Source organism: Ochotona curzoniae, unplaced genomic scaffold (assembly GCF_017591425.1).
Source record: "Ochotona curzoniae isolate NIBS_2020 unplaced genomic scaffold, NIBS_Ocur_1.0 contig_4797, whole genome shotgun sequence".
Lineage (NCBI taxonomy): Eukaryota > Metazoa > Chordata > Mammalia > Lagomorpha > Ochotonidae > Ochotona > Ochotona curzoniae.
In genome coordinates this window covers 842,208-867,368 of record NW_024466390.1, presented here as the reverse complement: position 1 = coordinate 867,368, position 25,161 = coordinate 842,208, and the positions used below count along the sequence as shown (strand labels likewise).

The 25,161-nt window shown below is 40.1% G+C and overlaps 1 protein-coding gene across 8 annotated transcripts in view; it reads right to left on the bottom strand.

Moving 5' to 3' along the window:
• Nucleotides 1–3,227: 3,227 nt before the first annotated feature.
• Nucleotides 3,228–25,161, bottom strand: part of ZEB1 (zinc finger E-box binding homeobox 1) — a 158,217-nt gene continuing 136,283 nt past the window's right edge. For 7 of the 8 annotated variants that reach the window (XM_040988076.1, XM_040988074.1, XM_040988073.1 and 4 more), the window contains 6 exons: nt 24,836–24,997; nt 20,836–21,038; nt 17,699–17,804; nt 10,828–12,638; nt 8,410–8,590; nt 3,228–6,376 (listed from right to left, as the gene is read on the bottom strand). In XM_040988076.1, the coding sequence (XP_040844010.1) occupies nt 5,781–6,376; nt 8,410–8,590; nt 10,828–12,638; nt 17,699–17,804; nt 20,836–21,038; nt 24,836–24,997 (3,059 nt within the window). In that variant the 3' untranslated portion in view covers nt 3,228–5,780. The remainder of the gene's footprint in view (nt 6,377–8,409; nt 8,591–10,827; nt 12,639–17,698; nt 17,805–20,835; nt 21,039–24,835; nt 24,998–25,161) is intronic. The other variant, XM_040988079.1, reaches the window with a different exon arrangement.

The following is a 25,161-nucleotide window of genomic DNA, read 5'->3' as shown; positions in this document are numbered from 1 at the left end:
ATATTCTATTATATGGATACACCACATTTTGCTTATCTATTCAATTGTTGGATAGTTGCATTGATTCCAGTTGGGACCTTTTATAAATACAACTGATTTTTTTGGTTTGTTTTTTTGAATTTTGCTTGAGTATATATACACATTTACAAATATTTTCTCCCAATGTTTTAATTTTCTTAATGGTATCTTCTGAAAAGGTTGAAATTTTGATGGAGCCCAATCCATCAGTTCTTTCATTTTATGATCCAGGCTTTTTACGTCTAAGCAATTTTTGCCTAATCTTTAGCAACAAATACTATGTTTTTTGATACAAGGCTTAGATTTTTAGCACTCAAATTCAGGCTTACAATCCATTTTGTATCCATTTTTATGTATGGTTGGACTTTAGAATAAAGTTCATTTTCCTGCCTATGGGTAAGTAGTATTGGCATCAATTTTTGACAACTGTTTCCCTTTTGCATTAGGTGTGGTACCTTTGGTAAAAATGAACTGTGCACATGTAGGTCCTTTCTCAATCCCACATCTTGTTTTCTTGATCTGTACATTTATTCTCATTCCAAACGTAACTTCGTCCTGACTACAGTAGCTTTCTAACTCTATAAACCAGATATTCCTCTAATTTTTTTTCCTATTTTAAGACTATTTTGCCTACTTCAAGTCTTTTGTAAGTGAAAAGACAGTTTCTGGGAGCAGGTAGTGGGGATTTTGATTGGAATTGCATTGAATCAATTCATGATGTTAAGTTTTCTGATCCATGAAATGGAATGTTTCCCCATTTTCTTTGCATGTTCCATAGTTTCCACTGCGTAGTTTTGACTACATTTTGTAAAATTATCCTTAAGTATTTCATGTGTTATAGTATTGTACATTATGTAGACTAGGATTGATTTTTGTGTAATCAACTTGTATCCCATGACCTTGCATCCATCTCTTCTGGGTGCTCATTGTAAAATCCTCATTTGCCACACACAAACACGCTGCCTGCAAGTTAAAGACATTCTTTTGTCTCTTTTCTCAATCTGTAGCCCTTTCTCATGTTACAATGGGTGGGTGCTTCAACGTAATTTTAAACAGAAGTGGGACAGCTGACACTCCTGCCTTGTTTCTAGTTTCAGGAGGGAAGTGTTTGCTCTTTCACACTGAAAGCTATAGGATTTTTGTAGATTCTCCTGGTCATGCTGAGGAAATCCCCTTCTATTCTCAGATAATGAGAACTTTTATGACTCAATGTTGAAGTTTTCTAGATGTGTCTTTTGTATTACTGATTCATTTATTCAGTAAATAATGTCACTTACACTAATCGCTTTGCAGTTTGCAATCCTGGGATAAATATCCCTTATCTTCATGTGCTTGTTTTCTTGATAATACCGTTCAAATAGACCCCTGGGCATTTTAAGAATTTTTGGATCCATGTTTATGAGACACTGATGTAGATTTTTGTTTTCATTTTGGTAGTGTCAGTCATTGCCTTGGTACCAGCTTAGTCTTGGCCTCAGTTTGAAGCCACTGCTCTCTGCTTACCTCTTTTCCGGATGATCTTTTGCAAACGTTTAGCAGGAATCACTAGGAAAGCCATTTGGATTAGAGATTCTTTTTTTGTGTGTATGTGTGGTAACATTTCAAGCTAGACTTTATTTTGTAGTGGATTATTCAGGCTACACACTCCTTCTTGGATGGGTTTTGGAAGCTTGGATATTTGTGAGACTTGTGTCATTTTCAGCTGAAACAGTTATGGGAATGTTAACGATCTCCTTCCTATCCTACTTAGTAGCTTTTGTAAGGATGTCTCACTGATACCGGTCATTCATGCCTGTTTTCTTCATTTATCGGGCCCCGGAGGGTTTGTCAACTTAATAAATCTTTTAAAATTCAATTATGATTTAGTCTGATTACTCTATCTTCTGTTTTCTATCTTATCTATCCTTTCTTAGGCTCCCCTCCTGCTTGTTCCTGATTTTTCTTTTTTCTAGTTCCTTAAGGTAGAAGCTTAGATGATAGAACTTTTTTCTTAGATGATAGAACATTTTATCATGCTATACATTTTATTTAGCTATAGGTTAGTTACTAAAGTTATGATATGTTGCATTTTCACTTATTTCATCTTATCATTCATAAACAACTTAACATAGCTTAATATATTAACTTAATATAACTTGACGCAATTTCCTCCTTTTCCAGTAATTTGGAGGATTTTTCCAGCTATTGTTACTGAATCTCAGTCAGAGCAAACACTTTGCAACCCTTATTGTATGCTGAAGAGCTGTACGATGCCCCCAGCGTGGCTTCTCATCATGAAGGTCTCACGTGTTGTTCTATTGAACACAAGATGGTTTGTTCGTTAGGGCACAGGAGCTTCGACTTGTTTTTGCTGCTGATTGCAGGCTGGGCTATTCCAAAACAAAATTCACACACTTTGCTAATATTCTTGCTTTGAGATTAACAGGTGATATCTAATTTTATATTTTCTTGTCAGCTTAATCACCGCATTTCAGTGGTTCCCATTTCAAGACTACATTTGGATTCACACAGAGATCTAAAAGCCTTGTGTCTTCACTCCCCTTGCTTTTCCATCACCCTTTGAAATGGAGACATGGTGGGATTTGGGCAGGTTTTCTATTTGTATCTTTCAGCCTTATGTGTAAATGCATTATGAAGTGAGATGTGATTTAGGCCAGTAAAAAGTATGGAGCTAGACATCAGAGAGGCTTATCGCCAAGTCTTCATTCTCTTCCCTAATATGTTTGGTTTTCATTTGTTACTGTTAGGGCTTTTACGGAGTTCTTGGCAATTGTAGTGTAGCTGGTATGCTTGACATGATGAAATCATCCATTTCTGGTGGAACTCACGTTGTAGGTTTTAAGAGGATCTTGGAAAAGTCTGCATTTTTTTTTTAAACTTCTGATAATGCCTAGGATTCCTCTGTCAGACATTTATCCATATGTCTCCAGTTCATTCCTCTTTGAGCCTGATACTGCATTGATTGCTGGGTGGTTTCCTCTTCATCCCACGTGTTTATTGGACAGTCGCTCTCAGTATTTGAGGAAGGCAGGCAACAGGCCAAGAATGAACACTTGGAGAGGGAAGCCAGTCTTTGAATAAAGCAGGTCTACCAGGACTGGTCCTTCTGGAGGTAGTAACATCTGTAAGCCTTGATGGCCTGTGGCAAGCACCATGAGTTAGGTACTAAGGAGACACCTTGAAATAAACTCTCAACAAAAGTAAGGAAGTAAGAAAGGAAGGATCATTTATTATAGCTATTTTGCCTAGTTTCATTAAGACTTGAGTAAGAAAAAATCATTCCATTCCTGGAGTCACTTTACATATATATTCTGGGATTAGAAGCAAAAAGAAAGTAATGGAAGCATAGCTGAGCTCCATAAACATGCAAATTATAACTTTATTCAACATTTGTCGGTTATAACAGCCAGTGCCCAGGCATCTGCTATGCAGCGGGGGTATAAGAGCAACCACAGCAGCCATAGTTCCCATTTCTGGAGAAGGAACATGAGAGGTGCGGGGAGCTGTGGGGCACAGAGGTGGGCATTCAGACCTGGCTTCCCTGAAGTGCCCCGAAGGGTGAGCAGTCCCGGGCTTGAGAGAAGGCTAGAGGGTAAGGGTGCAGGAAGAAGGAATGACCCCTGAGGAGGCCTGCCCTGGTCAGCTCTGACCTCTCCAGAAACATACAGCCACAAGAAAACCCGCCAGGGAGTGGTGAGTGTCTCGAACATTCAGTGTCACCCACAGCGCAGCTTGGGATGGATCAAGTGCAGATGACAGTGCCACACCCTATTTCACAGAGCTTTCCAAAGGAAAATTTGATAATGAGTAAAAGAATGACAGCAGGTCAGGCTTGTTGATGCATTTTATTGTGAGATGGGGGAATCTGGTAAAAAACTAGAAAATGACCATGGTGTGACAAGGAACTTAAAAATGAAGAGTCAGATTTGTAACTTACATACATGAGTACAGGAACAAATTGGCACAAAATGTTAAACATTGTTCCCAACACTGTTTATATAAGGTAATCCTAATTTGGCTTACTAAGGAAATGAGAGGTTTACGGTTAGGCTAATCTCTTAATAAAACTGTAGAGGCTCATGCTATTAGTCACACAGTGAATTTCAAAATTTAAGAGTTTTATATTAAAAACTGGGAAAAGGTAAAATGACTTGATTGTAGTTGTAAAACTAATACATTCCCATTTAAATTCTGTTCTACAGTCCAAGGCAAGTATAAATGTTAACAGAACACTGTTAAATCAAATCTCAATGCAAGACAACCAATTGCATCTCTACTTTAAATCTTATCAGCTTTCCAAATTTTCATACTAAAATATATTATTGTATTAATACAAACTACAGTATTATACACTACACTGTGTAATAAATAAAGAAATATAAAAATAAGACACATAAATATAAAAGTTTTCTAAAACTAAAAGTACATATGTCAGTAAGAAGGGTATTAATACTGCCAGGTTTGAAGACATACAGTACAAAAATGTTGCACAGAGCTATAAACTAAAAGAAATAAAATAATACTGATAGGTAAAAACCAGCTAATGTTGTTAATAAACTGGGTCCATAATAACTAACATTTGGAAACAGTTATGAGCCAAATAACAATGGCATGTCCATGTCTGAAATGCAAGTACATGGATAAAGCAGATTAGAAAATTTCCCTTTCGTTCATGTTAGAGAAATCGTGGAAGTCAATTAACGCAGAATGAATACTGAGGAATTAAAGGATGAAATGTCCCAGTGTTTCGGTTTCTCTGACAGAGTCAGTGGTTTTAAGCTTTATTTGGGAATTCTGATGCAGCAAACAAGTCAACAAATGCTAGTTATTGTAGGCCACGCGCTGAGGGCAGGCGGGGAGAGCCTGGAGAACGCTGAGAAATGGCACTGAGAGCACACAGGTCTTGCTTAAGGCCAAAGGAGACGCACAGCTGCGTCTCGTATCCTTCAACTCGGTGACCACAAACGCAAACACAATGACAAACACTGATTCTGACGACTTCCCTGGCCGCACCAGCGGTAACACGGTTAGTCCCTGCAGTCACGACTCCGCGACCGTCTCCTCAACTCCATCTGCAATCACGTAAGAAACTTTAGTTCTTCTACCGGCTGCTTTCTTAAGGCTAACAATACACTTTAAAAGATAATATGCTCTACTACGACATCTAAGTATTAGAAATCACTACCTTCTAGATTGAATTTATCAAAGGTAGTTCGCATGGTTTGGAATTGCATTATACTTCTCGGTGAAGGGAATTTTGTAGTGCAGAAGTTCTCACATTTTAAAAAAAACATAATAAAATACTGAAGCGGATTTAGCATATGTTTACCAATATAAAATTATAAAATTTCTCCCAATTGTACAGCTTAAGAATAAACCAACATAAGTGATAATTAATACTGATAAAATGAAACAACGCCAGATGCTTATCTAATTAATCAGTTTCCTTTAACCTGTTACATCTTTGCTTTCTGAGTCATTAAAGTTTTCTAATCTGCTTCATTTTTACAAACTTGTTCTTAACTTTGAAAACTGCATGAAAAATTACTAGGTCTGAGGTTCAGGCACACCCGGATATTTTTTTTTGTGTGTTTTTTTGTGGGTTTTTTTTTTGTATATATTTTTTTTTGTTGCTGTTTTTACTTTACACAGTAGTGAACAGGAATCACAGTAGACAGGCCACTGTGCTTCCATGAAAAGCATGGATAATACAGAACAAACTTCATTACCGCTTAGAATTTATTTTCCTTCTAGAAAAACTACTAGGCTTCGTTCGTTCTCTCTTCGGACACTTGCTCGCTACCCTCGCTCACTTTTTGTTCGAAGCCGCCTGCTTCACTCACAGCCCCGGCCTCCTCCCTTGGACCTTCAGTTTTTGCTTCTTCTCCCTCATTCTCTGCCTCTTCCACTTCTTCCTCTTCCACATCCTCTTCCTCCTCCTCCTCTTCCTCATCCCCTCGCGGTTTCTCACATTCCTTTGCATCCTGTAATTCCTCCATCTCCTTGTCTTCCTCCTCTTCTTCCTCTTTGTCGCTCTCTTCCTCCTCCTCCCTCGTCAGACTCTCCCTCTCATCAGAGTCGGCCTGGGAGGGCGAGGCAGGGGCCCCGACGGGCTCACTCCTTAGGGCGTCCGGCCCCGCCTCCTCCGGCTCGGCGCTCTCGCGCCCTTCCGCCTCCCTCTTGCAGTACGAGTAGCGGTGGTTCATGTGCTGAGAGTAGGACCCGGAGTGCGAGAAACGCTTTCCGCATTTGTCACATTGATAGGGCTTCTCTCCAGAGTGCAGTCGCATGTGTTCAATCAAATGATGTTTGTGTTTAAAGGCCTTTTTACAGATCCCACACTCGTGAGGTCTTTTGCCTGCAAGATAAGAACACAACTATGGCATAAAATGTGGGAAACCCCACACAAGGCTTCTGGGGCAGGTTGTGGATGGAGTTAGGATGGTACGGTAACAGGTCCTAAACTCCCTGCACTATGGTACAGTAATACTGCTCGTCACACCAGAACCTGCTCTGAGGACCACGGGGTGGGAGCTGCCAGAGTTGAAATGCAAGTATACTGCCATGACCCCACCAGGAGACACAGTAAGACCAGCTGTAGCACCTGCGGGGAGGGCAGCCCACAGGGGGCACTTCTCAAGAGGCTTTGATGTCACTGCCCCTCCCACTTTCAGGATCAACTGTCTTCACAACCCGTGTCCCCAGAGAAACAGTATTGCCTCATATGTACCTTTTATGAGTGCTCACATTCCCACAGGTCCACAGGTTCAGGCCCTGAGTCCCTTTGGAAGCCCACAGTGCACCACAAGATCTCAGGGTTTCTGTGCTCTGAGGAAATCTGTCCTGGCCCTCATGAGCATGTGTGGCTTTGAGAAATGGTGCTGCCGGCAGCGAGCTGTGCTCAGGCCCCTAATGGCTCATCTCAGTGCGGTCAAGGAGTTAACACTAGCACATACAGATTTTTTTTTTTAAAACTTTAAAGGCTAGCTAGTATATTTTTCACTTCAGGATTTGTTAACTTTGAACTCTTGCTCAAAGAAGATGCACCCTAATTCCCCCCTCTGGAATCTCACTAAATCCTGGGAGGAATGAATGACAAGGGACCGTTCTGAGGCATATGTCACTGGCTGGGTAATACTGGTTTTTAACTCCAAGAATCATCCAAGTGTCACTTGAAGGAAGGAAGACCATACCCTTTATCTTTTCTCATAAATGTAAGAGGTAAATTAAAGCCACTGGTAAGAATATGAAAGATAAATACTGACACTAAAGCAAAAATGGTTACTGGAACGGAGAGGAAGCTTGAGAAGACAAGGGATTAAAGAACTTGTGATAAACCTAGTCCCTTTTTTAGCAACTGTGCCACAGACAAACATTGGTTTGCTGGCGCCATTTTCCACTGACTGGATACAGTTTACTGCTAATTTTCCAGAAGTTGTCCTAAAACACCAGTCAGCCCAATGAACTCTTCTTGGCGCTTAATACCAGCACAGTAGGAATATTTACATCCCAGGAATCCATAAACAACTACTGATTGGGGGTTCTCCCGCCTGCAGGGAAGCAGCTGCTGCAATGTACTGGCACTCCACTGGGCAGAAGGAGTTGGGCCAGGAGTTAAGCCAGGCAGTAAACATGTTAGGCTTTGCATGCCAACTGGTCTGTGTGTCACACCGAGGCCTGGTGGGAAAGTGCCACAGACACGCTGAAGAAACACAATTTCACTTCCTGGAAACGAATATTTCACTTTCAGGCAATGTTTATTTTGCAGTTCTACATCTTTTTCAGCCTTTTCAAGTGTGAAGAAGGCATTGGTAGCTCACAGGGCCCACAAAAATAGGCAGTGGCCACACTGGCCTGAGAGCCTATGTAATCAACATCTGAGTTAGCCCAGAATGTTCTTTCTCTGGATGCAGTATAGAACTAGGCTTGGGATCATCTAGCCCAGCCTAAACACAGGACTTTTCTGAACCCTGCGGGCGAGGGGCCAATGATGTGTCAGGATGGCATTCTGCACTCATATGAAGCAGCTTTTGTTTATAAAGCCAGATTCTGTCTGTCTGTCTGTCTGTCTCTGTCTCTCTCTCTTTTTTACTAATAGGTGCTATGTTCTTATTTATATAACATGATCTGGCATTAAATAAATGTGGACAGAATAAACAATGTGATGGGTTAAAGGAATATTAAGTCATTTAAAAACAGCAAGAAACAGAAAGTCTGAGAACTTAAAACCTGGTGGAAGCAGGCAGGTAAATCAAAGTGACAGAATCAGGAAAGTGAAAAGCAGAAAGATCATTAGTTGTAAGAACATCAGTTTCTGATTCGGCATTTGTTCGCTGTATCAGACTGTAGGCGTATTTAAAAAGGGCAGGATGTATCCGTGCACCGACTCACCTGTGTGTTCATATTTATGTCTCAACAACGAGCTACTCTTCTGGAATATCTTATCACACAAGTCACATGCATACATTCCATTTTCTGTCTTTCGCATTTTCTTTTTGGGTGGCGTAGAATCAGAGTCATTCTGATCCTCTACGTTAGATACCCCCTCTGAGCTAGTGTCTTGCCTTTCATCCTAAAGGAAGAAGAGAATAAGAAAGTACAACTTAGCGTATAAACACGGGATGCAAATAAAAGCACAGGTTAAAGAGTGACTGACATACTTGCCATCTACCTGACCAAAGCAAGCACAGGGCTTAGCCCAGCAGCTCAGCTCCCAGGGCAGGGGGAAGCTCAGGGGAGAGGCTGGCCACAGATAAAAATAGAGGGGCTGGGTAATTCAGAGAAAACCAGAGTAAAAACACATGCTTAGTTGGCACTGGAAAGAAAGGATATAAAAAGAGTATAAAATGTACAAACAATTTACTGGTTTCATGTGAACTATTTTTACACGTGTGAAGTCTACAGAAAGTTTTTAACTGAGGAGTTTACAAATTAATCATTAATATATAATTGCATCATTTGTCTGGCTTTCACTAGGCAAAAATGAAGACTTTTTTTAAAGTGTCCTTCAGGGCTTGGTGTAATAGCCTCGGGGCTGAACACACGCCTTGCATGTCCCGGGATCCCAAATGGGCACCAGCGGTGTCCTAGCTGCTCCAATTACCATCCAGCTCGTGCCTGAGGCCTGGGAAAGCAGTAGAGGATGGCCCAAAGCTTTGGGATCTGGCACCCACGTGGGAGACCTGGAAGAAGCTCTTGGTTCCTGGCTTCAGATTAGCTTAGCTCTGGGCCTCTGTGGCTACTTGGAGAGTTAACTAGCAGACTGAAGATCTTTCTCTATGTCTCCTTCTCTCTGTAAATCTTACTTTGCAATAATAATAAATAAATCTTAAAAAATGTGGTTTTCAGATGATGGTTTTATCAGACAGACAGACTGCTTTACCACTTTTTTTTTAAATGTAGGACAGGCAAGTCAACATTTTTAAACAGGAATATCTGCTAGCCAAATGAATCTTTATAATTCTAGTAGAATTAAAAAAAAAACAGGCAATCACAGGAAGGTCATCTTGGCTAGAAGAGACTCCTGTTGACAGAATAATCCTGCAGAAACTTGTAGAATTAGGTCCCCTAAGAGTATGAGTCTTTTCCATAGTCTTCCATTCTACTGCGTTCAAACTTTGAAAGTCCACGGCTTTATCAGGCACGAGGGAGGCAGTTATTTGCCCAGATCATTTCTGAGCTGCCAATAGGTGCTGTCATAATTTAATTATTTTCATTGCTACTTAGTCTAGTCATAAGATTACATAGATGTTTTTGTATTCAAATGCACAGAAAGTATTCTACACACTAAAGTCTTAAATGAATTAACTGGTTATGCAAAAGCTATCACAATTATAAGAAACCAAAGTCAGAAGGATAACAAAAACAGCAAATGTGTATCTAAGCACAACACTGGGATTGTTGTAGCTGAAGCTGCTTAAGATATTTACACGAGAGCTCAGTTTTCTCTAGTATTCCTTTGACTCAACTGAAAGTTGACGGAACAGATGTGGAGATGTCAAAGTTAGTGACATGAGACAAGCCGAGGCAAGAGACATACAGTAGTCACATCAAACAGCTGTACTCCAAAGTACCATGATCTCTTACACCCCAAACCTGTCATGTCCATATTCTTAAAGGGCAAGTGCACATACAGAGTCACAGCCACACTTCCTCATACTAGTACTTACAGTTCAAAAACGATTGGCAAAGTCACTAGTTACTTGTATATGCAATTTAATTGAATGGAACTCTTGTAGAATGAGATATTGCTATGTAAGGAGTGAGAGCTAGTCTACCTGGTTCTGAAACGGCAGACAGGAATATCTGAGAGGTCTTCCAGAGGTTCTTGGCAATGTACATAATGTAAAACCACACATGGATTTCAAAATTTTTTTTACACCAACAGAAACTTATCTTTCCATAGCACTGCTCCATGAACTTCTAAGTGCTATTATATCTTCATTTGTTAATGATCATAATCAAGGCAGAAACTCTTAATAATTTGGGGAATTTAACCAGAAATAGCAATCCAATCAATGAGTATTCTAAGTTTCCTTTCAATTGTCATTTCAAACAGACCTTTAGCTGAGACTCACAACTCATTTTTAACTTAATCCTCACTTGATAGCACCACCTTGGATTAGTAACAAAAGACATCAACCATGCCACACAAATTAAAGCAAGCACTGATCCACTTCATTTTGAAAATGACAGTACGTATCAGCCTATTTGGCTCTACAGTGACATTTTTATCAGACAACTTCAACTGAAATCAGTCGAACTAGCATTTTATTTTACGGACTGCTTTGGGATGAGGATGTAATTTACCTGATTTCCATTTGGCTGGATGACTTTCAAGGGTGGCTCCTGGACGGCAGGGCTGACGGTGGCTGAGTACGTGTAAGCCACCTGGGGAATCAGAATAGTCTGCTTATTGGCAGCCAGTGCCCTTAAGCATGGAACACTGTTCTGGTCAGCGATGGCCACGATTGTGGGTAACTGGGCAGTGACTGTAGGTATAGCGATATTTATGGGGTTGGCACTTGGTGGGATTACACTTACAACTGGTTCTGAGTCTGTAGCACAACTGTCCTTTTGTGGCTCCTTTTTTGCACATGACAAGTTCAAGGGTTCCTCCTGGACAGAATAAACACTGTTCTGGTAAACACTGGTGATGGTTGGCCTTTCCAATAATTCTCCCTGTTGCTTTGGTAGTGAAAGATCAAGAGGTTCCACTTGGGGCTCTTCTGGTGCACCTTCCGCTGTGTAGGAGTAACCCTGTGAATTCTTGGCTGAGGAAAGGTTGAGAGGGGACGGGGGTGGGGTACTGCTTCTAGAACCATTGACGGCTGGTCCCGTGGGGGGAACCGGAGAGTCCGTCTTCTTCAGAGGACTCGGCAGACTTTGTGTGCCATCTTGGGCTTCATTTTCATTTGCAGGTTGAGGCTGATCCTCGGTCTTCACAGGGACATTGGCTCTGCCTGGTTCCGGAGAAGATGGTTCAGAAGACTGCACTGAAATCTGTCCAGCTTGCATCTTTTCAAACCACTTTTTCACCACGTCCAGTGGTAGGTTTACTGAATCTGCGATTTTTGAGAGCTCTTCTGCGCTCGGCTGGGCATTCAAAGCATAGTATGCTTTGAGAAGAGACAGGAGGTTCTTTAAAGGTGGGTGACTGGGAGACAAGCTGCCGTCTGCAGCGCCTGCTGGGACAGAGGTTTCGGCCTCCTCGGCTTCTGGGGCGGGGACCGGAGGAGGCTGTGCCGGCTGCTTCAGGTCATAGTGCTTGAGTTCCGGAAGTGCATTCAGCTCGCCTGGACAGTCGTCACACAGAAGGCAAGTGCTATCATTGGCTCCTCCTTCAAAGCTTTTGTCCTTCTCAGATTTGACAGTCAGATCTTCTGGCAACTTTTCAATTTTGCAGCTGTTTGTGGGGACTGGGTTTTCTTTTTTCAAATTTTGAGGAACAACCTGAAGTTGGCTGGGCTGCTCAAGGCTGTAGTTAATGATGATTTTGGTTGTTCCATCTTGATCAACCAAAGGAAGACTGATGGCAGAAATCACAGAATGGCCACCTTGTTGTATGGACGAAGCACTGATTGCTTCTTGTTCTTTGGATGCAAGATTGGCTTGATTATTTTCCAAAACTTGCCTTATTACATTACCGTCTACTGCCACTTTGAGTACATTCTGAATATCACTTAAATTGATACTGATGGGAGACACCAAACCAACTGTTGGCAGAACAACAGCTTGCACGACACCCTGAGGAGAACTGGTCGCCTGCAATGGGCCACCACCACTGAAAACCCCATTTTGTAAAGGGGCTGAACAGTTGATTCCTGAAGCAACCACAATGGGTTTGAATTCATAATCCACAGGTTCAGTTTTAATTTGGTTTACGGAAAGTTGTTCTTGAAGGGGTTTATTCTCTATCTTCTGCCGTATCTGTGGTCGGGTGGGACTGCCTGGGGATGCCGACAGAGACGGGGAGGAACACTGACTGGTCTTGATCCCTGCCCGTGGCCGCCCATTCACAGGCATCAAACTGATGCATTTCTTACTGCTTATGTGGGAGCTATAGGAACCAGAGTGGGAAAAACGTTTCTTGCAGTTTGGGCATTCATATGGCTTCTCTCCTAAACAAAAAGATTAAATTCATTCAATTATTACATGTAAACTTCTTCATATTCACATTTCCTTAAAATAAGCCACATCAACTTTAAAAAAAGAAGCTACATGCTTGTTTTTGATACAGTTAAGTAAAACTCATACTCAGATAACATAAATGTTTATAAACACCAGCAAAACCTCAGACTGAACTCCATGTGCTAATCAATCAGGGATCTTCTTAAGCATATATGTAAATATTTCCGCCAATATTTATAACCTTAAATACTTCTCACATACCAATATAATTACATTCTACTCTTAAGTGACTGGTTGGTTTTCCTGTTCACCATCTCTATAATGTTTTATACTTTATTTTATTCAGCCTGTAAGAAAACGTATCATTAGAAGAAAGAAAAGTAAAATAAAAAAGACTTAATAAGCATGAATATTTATTCTTCATCGATAACAAACTCCACATCTATAGTTTTCTTGATAAAATTTCCCATACCCACAAGGTTTCCTTGAAAGAAAGATTCCTTTGTAACACGAGATAAGGTTTTGCTGTAATCGAGGGCTTATTCAGCTGGAGCTGTGTATCCCCTGAGGCACAAGAGGGGTTTCAGTGGCAGTGGATATGGTAAAACATTAGTTTTCTATTAAAATATACTATACCATGCAGAAGAATGCAACTCTTGGGCAGATGGTTTGGGGCAGACAAGGTCAAAGTGGTTCATTGCCTGTGGAGGCGTCCCTGGAGCTATTGTCCCAGCGTCCCCAGGGGCATGCCTGTTAGGGATGCTCTCACACTAAGTCCTGGGGAGCACTGAACTCCATGAAATATTTTCATACAAAGCCCATTTTTTTCATTTCAGTTTTAAGTTGGAGCTCCAGCTCACTAATTTATATTAATAGGCTATAGGTTCTAAGAATCAAACAGATTGTGACCCTCTAGGTCTTATTTGTTATTTATTCCTGCACTTGTTATAGTACAAATCACAAAAATGCTCACTGAATCTTTTTTTTTTAAGATAACTGAATGGCTAATTGCAGGATTATAAGATGTTAATAATGATGCTTGGTCTGTTCAGCTATGGGGTGAGTCAGTCAAAAGAAACCTCATCATCTCCTTTAAGAATTAAAATGAAAACAGTTAAAAAGTCACTAGGAAGTCTGCTAATAGCATGGAGTTCAATGCTATTAAGTTAAAAACTTGATCTCTATTTTCTAAGAAATATGACTGATTAAAGAATCAGATGATTGGACTGGAGGGATACTAAGGAGCCCTCTAACCCAGGCTCCTTCTCGATGGAAGGTCCATTTCATGTCATCTTGGCCATCATCTGGTCCCCACTGCAGCCCTTTCAGTGAAAGATGACAGCCTCCCAGGAGTGTCTGAGTGTGGTTCTGCTGTGGCCCATGAGGCTGCTGCAGATTGCAGCTCCGTCACAGAATCATTTCTTAACCCTTCAAGCTTCAGTGTGTTGTTGGGCAAATATGGATGCATTCTCACTGGACTGTGGCTGGGGAAAGTTTACACATGATCACAGCACACAGCTCTACGTAGGCACTCAAGAAACTTTAGTGAACTTAGTACCAAGCAACTCTACTGAGAGACAGCTGGCTACCATGCCCGTCCTGTTTTCTCCAACTTTGATGTTGCACAGAACACATTGACCTTTCCTTCCACAAGCCAGCCTTTCAGACTGATGAAGAACTGTTCTCTTGTGTAGGTACAGCACAACTGGGTCCTTTGAGTGTTCCTCACAGCACAGTGTGTGGCTTTTAGAACCCTTACTGACTGGGAACCTCTCTGTGGATATCTCCAATTTACCAGGATCTTTCCAATGGGATGCCTGATATAGGGTTCAATGTTCAAAACGCATGGGCCAGCAGTTTCCAATGGGCAAAAAATAAGGGATATGCTCTATTACAACTTTGTTTTGACAATCTTAATTACTTTAGATGAGATACATGCTAATTTTCCTGCCAGAATCAGTAGGAAGACAAGTATTTATAATTCAGACTGTTTCATCTTTATAAATACAACAGTGATTTAACACACTAGTTTTGTAGTCACGGCACCCACATCAGAGATCCAGCTTTGCCATACACCAGCCAGACTCACTGAGCCTTTATTTTTTCATTTATAAAAAGGAAGGTACAATAGGGTTTACTGCATAGTGTCATTCTGAGAGCAATGTCAGTTAATACAAAGCAGGAATGAGCACATTGCTGTACGTGGTGCGCTAGCCCATAAGTGCTAAGGGATAGGAGTCTGGCCTAGTGGTTAACACACTGTGTCCCATGACAGTGTGCCTTGGTTTGATTTCCTTTGGGCCACCATGCAAGCCCAAGCAATTGGGTTCCTGCCATGCATGTGAGAGACCTGCCTGTCTTGAATTTCCACCTCCTGGTCCTTGTTGTGGGCCCAGCCCAGGCAATGGCAGGTACCTGGGCATGAGCCAGTCTATCTCTCAGATTAAACATCAGAACATTAATTATACTAAGTGTTATTATGGATAATTGGCCTTGACATATTATCGTTGCCAGAAAGAAAGCCTATAGAACAGTTGTTCTAAATCCAGAGTCATTGTATGAGAAAATTCCTACTTCTAACATCACAGCTTTATGGGCAATCTCTTCAGTATATCATCAAATTTACTTACCAGATTAGGATTAACAACTAATTTAGCTTGGAGGTTGTATTAGCAACTTTCACTACTCAAACTTACATTAACTCTGAATACCGAGTCTTTTTTTTTTTCTTTTAATGGCTGAGGTGGATGTTTGGTTGCATTTGATGTAAAACGTTTCCACATTTAACTTGCTAAGGCAATGTGATGAGCTTCAGGCCGCAGTCCTTAGGCTCTGGGTTCACCTGAGTGTGGGGTACAGTGATCTCAATACTCGACTCCTACATGCAGAATTCAAGTGACTGCTGACACGTCATTCTGCACAGGATTCATTAAAAAACGAGTATCAGGACACAGACACAGTCCGTGTCATCCCAGGAAGTCTAATTCTGGAGCTTGATCCTCAACATCTTTGAAAATCTTTTTTGAGGAATAAAAGCCTTAGAACTTTCCTATTCTGCAGTGGACTAAACAGTGCTGGTCAGTCTACACTGCTTTGTAGTTTTGTTTCTTATTTTAAATGTTCAATCCACTGAGGGCCAGTGTGGTGGTGTAGCAAGTTAATCCACCACCTGTGGCACTGGCATCCCATACAGGCACCAGTTCATGTCTCAGCTGTTTTATTTGCAAACCAGCTCCCTGCTTGTGGTCTGTAGAAGCAATAAAGGATGGCCCATAACCTTGAGACCTTCATCCACATGGGAAATCCAGAAAAAGCTCCTGGCTTCAAATCAGCTTAGCTCTGGCCATTAAGGAAGTAAAACAGTGGACAGAAGACCTCTCTCTGTCTTGTCTTTTTCTCCACATTTATTTAATGTCAGCCTTACTTTCTCAGTGTTTCACATATAGTTTTAAGTTAGCAAGTTGTGTTCAAAGTACGTAAGCCTTGTACTTTAACACCCTGAAAAAGATGAGCCTCTCAATGTACAGTTGAGTGGCAGGTCTGGGGACAGGGCCTTCTGTGTCCAGAAACACAGGCAGGTCTTGGGACAACGCCCAGCTGCACACTACCTTTCTCAGCAGCAGCAGAGCCCAGTCAGTCACAGGAAGTACACATTTCCTACTTAGACTAGTTGTGAATTTCAATGTAAGACTTCACCAATGCATTTCTGCTTGTTTCCTGACCAGTATTTTTATCTGGCATGTTCTTTATTTCTTGGTATCACCTAATATATCCTCTTCAAATGACCATAACACAGCAAGATGCATACGACATCACTTCATAATATGAATCTTATTCCTGGGCTTGTTTTCCTTTGTCTACCCCAATTTCAGCATCTTTAAAAACATTCTTTGAATTACCTGTGTCTCTATCAAGAGCTTAAGTTGTTCCTAGTAGAAGACAGCTTATTAAAAATACATTGTTACTGGTACAAATTGTTTACCAGTACAGGAGCTAAGAAGCACGATGCTGCAGTATGTTTTAAAAGATATCCGCTACTGTTCAGAAACAATGTGAAGTCTTCATTTAAGAATCTTAGTTTAAACATGTTCAAGTGGAAACATTAGCATATTTATCTTTGGGTTTACTTCAGTGAGTACTGTGGTAAAACTTCCAGAAATGCAGTTCCAAAATGCAACATAGGAATCACCAACCACTCCTTGCAAAGCCACCTAACCCTACAATTTTTTTTGTAGGAAGATGTTTATGAAACGTAAATGTCAATACAGTAATTTTCACAAAATAAGCAATGTGCAAATACTCATAACTTCCCATTCACTGGCTAATAGTTTACTTTCAAGATGATTATTCAAATCTAAAATAACATCAAAATTAATCAGGACATGAACACATTTCTTAGTGTAATGTGAGATGCTACAACATAGTTTTTTTTAATGAGCTTTTGTTCATGTAAAGAAATGCAAATATACGAGTAGTTTCTTTGCTTCCCATTCTTCTAAGACAGACAATACTTTCATCAAATAATGCCTATTTTGTAAGTGATGATTAAGGAATGGAAAGGTAAGGCTACCAACACATTTTCTTTTAAGTCCTCAGTCACTTCGCAGCTCTCGACACTCTCTTCACATTACCTCCCACCGTGTTTTGAGTTCCATTTCTAATTTTTCTCACACAAAGGATATTTCTGCCATCCTGCCACTCCGTGTTGCAAAATGCATCTCTATACTCTTACATTCCCTCCTGAGTTGTGTGAAAGGTACAATACAAAATGAATATCCCCCAGGAAGCTAACTTGTTCTTAGGATGCATTTGTTAGAATGTATTATCTTCTGATTAGGAAATCTGGATTATGCCATATCATGTTAATTTGATATATTTTGGCCAAAGAGAAGGAGTTTAATAAAACATTATGTATGAAGAGAAAGTTTCTATATATTAGACTTTATCCTAAAATAAAAGCAAGAAGTTTTTGATCAGACATAGAGATCACATTATTATTTATTACCACATATGCTAGGATGCTCAGGGTGTAGAAAGATAAGATATTTACCGCTGTGAATTCTTAAGTGCTCTTTTAGGTGGTGCTTGTATTTGAAAGCTTTTCCACATTCAGTGCACTTGAATTTACGATTACCCCCAGACTGTGTCACATGTCTCTGTAAGAAAGAATCGGTATTTTATTTTTGAATTAAAAGAACTTCAGACATAAAGAACATCCAGTCTGCTCAAAGTCATGTTTTGGATGAGTATGATGAGAGTGTTGCTTTTTTAAGGCTTCAGACAGCAGTCACAAAAATCCATGGTAATTCCGACATGGAGGAAGTGGGCATTTCCTGCGCCTCCCACCTGATGATGCGGGTTCAGTGTTTCCGCTTCCTCTAATGCAGACTTTGGGAGGCAGTGGTGACGGCTTAAGGAACTGGGTTTCTCTCCCTCATGTGGGGCACCTGGATTGAGTTCCACACTCATGGCCTTGCCCTGACCTACCAAACATTGGGATATTATGTCTATTTGAACAGTGAATCAATGGTTGGAAACTCTTTTTCACCGTCTTTCAAAAATAATGTTATGAATAAATTAAAACTTGAAATGTAGAAAATTCATAATTTGCTTCCAAAACAGAAAATGGAATCAAAAGATACAAAAATTAAAATTTGAAGATCTCTTATATAGTACTTAACAAAAAATGTGCTTTATAATGGACTTAAGATTACTTTTGCTTACATTTTAATTTATAGATAAAGAGAATGAATGTAAGAATATGTATTCATATGTTTACAGAACAGTTACTCAAAAACAAAACTAACCCCCTAAAACAATGTCATTACTGGAAGGCCAGTCTCTTTCCATATTATAATTATTTCTTTTATGTTTGACATCTCTAACATGTAGTGTAATGTGATGATTCAAAAAACATGTTTCCATCTTTTCTGTCAAATTAGAATATTACAATGACTCATATTTCTGGTTCACTGAACTCACATTCTTATACATTTCAAATATGTTGTGCATACTTATGAATGGCTCAAAATACACAAAGAGTTCTTACAGCATTAAAGGAAAATATGTAATGTGCAAAAGCTATGCATGGATTGAAAGATTTTGTGGGGTGGGAGGTCACCAAAATGATACTAACTTGATACGACCTGCCCAAGTAGGATCTAGTTTGAGGCACTAGAAGGAGAACACATCAATTTGAAAAGGTCTTCTATTTGAACAATATGAGTTTTACTAAAATTGAAGCAAGATAAAACACAAATCTCTGGTGAAATCAGGACAAAAGAATGGTGAAATCACCGCAGTCTCATGGAAAGTTTGTAGGGACTTAAAGACATCAGCAATGCACAAACCAATGGCTTGTTTTGAGAAGGGCTAGGACAAATCTTAAGATTAGCCTGCAGCTGCGGACCATGTATGTTGATTTGTGAGAAGATCAATTTTTCTCATGCCCTAAGGAAGACTGATGATTATCAGGAGAAATAACATGCCCATTGGTTCAGCCCACACTATTGTGACTGAAAAATTAAAGGGGACCCACTTTCTGCCTGGGGAGTACCAAGACTGCAGCTTTAGACTGAGCTTCCCATGAGAATTTTAAACTGTGGGATCAGGATCCTGAGGCCTATCTTCTAAAAATTACAACAGCAGACGAGACATGGCTTTACCGATGTGATTCTGAAGATAAAGCACAAGCAAACAAATGGCTACTAAGAAGAGAAAATGGTCCAAAGCAAAAAAGGGCCAGTCCTGGCAAAGGTCATGGTCATGATTTTGGGGGATGCTTGAGCCATTCTGCCTGTTGGCTTTCTGAGGGACCAGAGAACACTAACTCATTAGAAGGGTGTCTTGAGAAAGTGAGTCAAAATTGTACCAGCAAAGCTGCCCCAGAGCTTTGCTGTTTGGCACTGCTGTTGCCCTAGGGCAATGCTCCCACTCACTCCGTGCATGAAACACAGATAACTCTACAAGAGTCTTTCTGGGAAATTGTTAGGTACCCACTTCACAATCAGTGTTTCGCTCTTCCTGATCTCTTTGTGTTTCTCAATCTTAAAAGTATCTGTAAAAGGTACTCATTTTTCTTCAGTTGAAAGGACACCCTCGAAAAAGGACAGTGTTGACATAGCCAAATTCCAGGACACTTAGTTCTTCAGAATGAACCACATGGTTGTATCAAATACCTTAGAGAAGTACCTTGAACTTGACAGAGCCTAACTCGAGAAGTTAAATCTCTAATTTTCACCTCTCAATTTCATTCTCTGCGGTCCTTTGTGTAGTTCCTTTAGACTCATATCCATTTCTGCTAAAAATCTCTAAAGGCTCCTTATTCATTCCTGACTGAAGATTCAAGTCTGTAGACCCCAGAATCACAGCTTCTGCATATCCCCCAGTTTTTTTCCAGCTGTTAGATGTACACCTGAGGAGTTTCCCATGCAAGTCTCCCTGCCAGCCTAGCCTTTTGCCTTGCACTTGGCTGTATCTTTCCTTTCCTCGTATTGTGAGGATTCACCCCTTATTCAAAGGCTTCACTCCAGGACTCCCTGCTTGGGGCTCACCTTAGCTCTGTTTGCCCTTTATCTGTCTTGAGGAAAGAATGGAAGAGTAGTTATGGAGGATCAAGTCCTTTTTCATCCAAATGTACATTCAAAAAATTATATGAAAATTGAGTTCACAGAAAAAAGTCAAAATTCTAAATTATTACAGCATACAACATTCCTTAGTAAAAGGGAAAACATCATAGCAGCGATTTCTGAGATGAATTAGTCACTGGTTCAAATAAAATTAAAATTCTTCATATGACTTTCTTCAGTTTGGTTGCTTGTATTAAGTCATGTGGTTTCTAGTAATTGCTATTTATTTTTCCTATGGTTTATATTTTAGCAGGATGCAATATAAAATCTTGGAGAAAAATATTCATTGTGGCGTAAGCAAAACAACTAATTCAGGATAAAAGGATTTGGTTTGAAAAAGGAAACAAAAAATCTTAGATACCTCTAAACTAATGTTGTTCATATATGCTTTTAAACTCTGAGACGCCCTTGTAATTCAAACAAATAACCACTTTCATTTTATAATGCTACATGAAAAGCAGTGTGCAGTACATCCTTTGGCTTTTAAAATCCCTGCCTTCCTGGAGAGCTGGAGAGCTGAGTTCTCAAGGACAAATTAGCGAACAACCACGGCACTTACCTGATCTCGCCCCGATTTGTGTGACGTCATGTGACGTTCAAGCTGGGTTCTGTAGGCGAAGGTGTAACTGCACAGGGAGCAACTGAAGTTGTCTTCGTTCTTTTCATGGCGATACTTAATGTGTTCTTTCAGAGAGGTAAAGCGTTTGTAGCCTCTATCACAATATGGGCAGGTGAGCAACTGGGAGAATGCATCCGGTGTTCCTGTAAGACAAAGATTATTTAATGTAAATATTGCTGAAGTTACCATGGGATCTCTATGCTGTGTGCCAGCTATTTTGCCATATACGATATATTTGATTGTCAAATGATGACAGTGGCATGAGTCTCAGAAAGGTTAAACAACCTGAAAATCAGCCAGTAACTGATGAGGTCAAGATTCAGACATAGTCTGTATGCATTTTAAGTCTTCTCTCTTTTTGTCTAACCTGTAATTTCTGCCCTTCTATGGTACGGTCATCAAGACAAAGAAAATAAAAATGACAATGCAGAGAACATATATGACTATATGGGGAAATGAGTTCTACAGAAGAATCTACAGCTAATGGTTGCATCATGATGTATTTAATGCTTGTTCTTTTGAAGTTGAAAAAGGCATTATATAGGGTTGCTGCTAAAAACAGAGTAAGCAGTACAGTTAGACTGTTTCCAAAACTCACTTGCACTTGGCTGTAAGTATATTACTAACTCAGGCCAAAAAGGATGTGTACCAGGCAGACAAGGAGGACGAGTGACTGGGTCACATCTCGCCTTGGCCATAAAGACCTTCCATGTATAGACTTCCTTTATTGAAACATGCTGACAATTTTTCAAAAACACACTTACAAATAACTTTCCAAAAACTGAATTAACTGTGGGTGGTTCAGAGTTTATCAAATGAACCTTATTTTTATAATGTAAGCAGATAACCCTAAAACGTAACATTTTCCAACTCATTATACTATATTAGATTTACTAAACTTTACATTGTAGCTAGGAATATAGCTTCCCATATTTGATTTATTTCTCCAAAGTAAGAGTTCCAAAGTGATATTGTCAATATCACCTTTACTTTACTTGAAAATACACAAAAATGGGAAAAAAACAAAGAAAATGTCTTCATAACACAATGTCTCAGAACCAAATTACATGTACCTCATGGAAACTCAATCTCTTTAAGTATTGGGCTCAAGGATTCGCCTGCCTACAAATAATGGACTGTGTACCTGAAATCTAAAGAGTTAATGAAATGAATTGTGTATCTGGGGGTTGGAACTGTGGTACAACAGATGAAGCTGCTACATACAAGGTGAACATCACACATGGGTGTCCTACTGCTCCACTTCAGATCCTACAAGCTGCTAGTGGCCTAGGAAAAGTAGCAGAAGATGCCCATGTGTTTAGGTCTCTGCCATCCATGTTCAAGTCCTGGAAAGCTCCTGGTTCCTGGCTTCAGCCTGGTCTAGCATTGGCCATCCAGGGAATGAATCAGTGGATGGAAGATCTCTCTCTCTCTCTCTCTCTGTAATTCTAACAAACAAACAATTTTGAAAGGGAAATATGTACCAAATAGGAATAAAAGATCAACCAACTGAAGCTCCAAAATTTATGATGTAATCTTTTACTACCAGTAAGCCAGAAGCTTTTCTGTTGAAGAGGACTCTAACAAGATCTTCTTTTTTGGGGTAGAAATCAAGTTTACAGTTTGTCTAGTAGGCATTTTTCTTTTCGTTCAGGCTAGTGGGAAATGAACACGTGGGACCTTTTCTTGCCACAGTGCCTGATTCATCATATTGACTTTAGGTGTTTATGACGGAGTCAAAATCTGCTCTGTGGGCACTTTGTTACTGGCCCCGTGATGTCCAGGTGGTTTTTCCTCATCAATTGCACCTACTCTACAGGGTCACAGAGCTGTCTACTCTCACGATGCTCTATTTTGTTACCATCATGATTATGCCTTGGCTTTAACAGATATTAATAATTTTATAAAATGATAGGTTGCTCATGATGTTTTAACAGAAAGCTACTTTCATAAATTAATATTTATTGTCCTTTCTCTGACATGTGAGAAATGAAGTCCTTGTTTTGGGTCACTAATATGAAACAATAAAAAATAAACCCAAATATTTGGCATAATAAGCACAGAATAAAAGGGTTTCCTTTCTATTTCTGAAAATTGGATTTTTTTCTTTTTGCATTGAAAGTTTGTCAGGCAGGTAAAAAAACAACACTTGTATTTGTAGTTCTGCAAGCTGCTGAAGTCAAGTTTGTTAATTCACAGCTCAGGAGGAAAGAGTGCGAGAGGGCATGTTTAATCTACTAAAAATTCAAACACTTGAGGGCTCCTGAAGAGAACCACTTTTTCTATGTTCATAGATGTTGCTGGTATGATACAATATCTACTCTGGAAACTTTATTAGCATTTACTAAAATGACAAGTTATTTATGTAATGAGTAGCTGAATAGTCTATAATTCAGATGAATTCAGAAGAATTAGCTCCCCACACAGTATGAAACTTTGCTGTTGATTATGATCAACTTGGTAAGATTTAACCTTGTTAGATCTATGCAATGGGGCCATTTTTCTGGTCTTTTTCAGGCTTTCTGATTTTTGTTGCAAAAAAGATTATATATGCAATATTTTTCAATTCTCTGCGTCCCACTCATTTATATTATAGTCCATTGTTCCTTTAAGTAATATGATATACACATTTTCTTTAGAAGAAAGAAAAACTTAAGAAATTGAAAGAAGGGCCAGCATTGTGGTGTAGCATGATATGCTTCCACTTGCAAAGCTGGCACCCCTTTTGGGCACCAGTTCTAGTCTTGGTTGCTTCACTTTTGATCCAGCTTCTTACCAATGTGCCTGGGAAAGCAGTGGAAGGAAGACAGCTCAAGTGCTCAGGCCGCTATAACCACGTGGGAGAGGCTCTAGCTTCATGGCTTCTGTTTGGCCCAGCCGCATTGTGGCCATTTTGGGAGTGAACCAGCACATAGAAAATCAATGCCTGTCTCTCTCTGTCTCTTTCTCCAGTCTCTGATGGTCTGCTTTTCAAAAAAAAATCAATCTTTAAAAAAGTAAATTAAAGTTGATAAGGTAGGGCTTTGAATCATTACAGGCCAGTAACTATGACACCTCAAAATGTTCAAATACATCAACAGTCACTGGCGTTTCTGCCAAAATGTAGTGTCCCCAGGGGCCACAATCTAGTCTCTAGAATCTGTTCCTTTACCATGTGGGGGGATAGTCTTAGAGTGACCTTTCTGCTCAAATGCCCTTTGTCACTGATTTAGTTACAGAAAACCTCTGTCATCCCTGCTTTCTTTGGCAGCTGCTTCATGATTCTAGATGACTCCTAGCACCTGCCTGAACTTCAGAGTTGATGCTGTGAATACTGAGCTCAGTCTATCTACTCTGCCTGGAACCCTGGAAAATCAAACCCAAGGTAGGACCTTAATGCTTCAAGAGTCCTTAAGACATTTCAAGAGACTTCATGGCCATGGGGCAGATCTCAAATATAGTTTCTTACAGGAACATTTGTTGTTAGTGCTTGAAAGGGCAGAATGACAACCTATTTCTTTTCAAGCCTGCCTGAGCATACTGGTTTGGTTTTTGCTTTGCATTTTCTCCAGTCACTACCTACTGACACTTCTATCGTATGAGAGCAGACTAGAGCAAACATATAAACATATCAGTGTCTGCAGATTAGTGCGTTTCGAACAAGACAGCTATGCTTTGCTTGTTAGCAAGTAGGCAGTAAGCCGTCCTCATTCTCACCACCACTGCCTGATGCATGTAAGTTACAGACACTGTTCTCAGAGTTTAACATGTGGTGGCACTGCCACTACATACATGAGCAGCTAAAGCACTAAGCTCGTATTGTTATCAAGGACAACGACTGATGGGATGGATAGTTCTCTACAGCCACCTGTGAACAGCTCCAGTTCTCCAGAGTGTTCCTTGTAGTAGAGTAACAGACGTGACAATCTCCCACAGAGGAACAACTGCTAAGCCCGTTTACCGTTTTCATCTTGACCACTGGCTTCTGGCGTCCCCTGCCTCTGGTCTTCTTCAGGCGCCTCAGGATAAATGACGGCTGTATCTTGTTGTTGCAGGAACTCTTCAACATTAGGATCGTGGTTTTGTTCATTTTCTGCATCTGAGTCACATTCATCATCTTTTACTGGAAGAAATGAACACCTTATATGAAACAATTTCACTGCCAAGTTGCGACAAAACTTTTCAAAATAAGAAACCATTTTGGCAGAACACATGATTGCTCTTCAATTTGTAGAACATACTGAAAAGTAAATGAATTCTACTCATTTTGTTTTGTTTCTTTAAAAA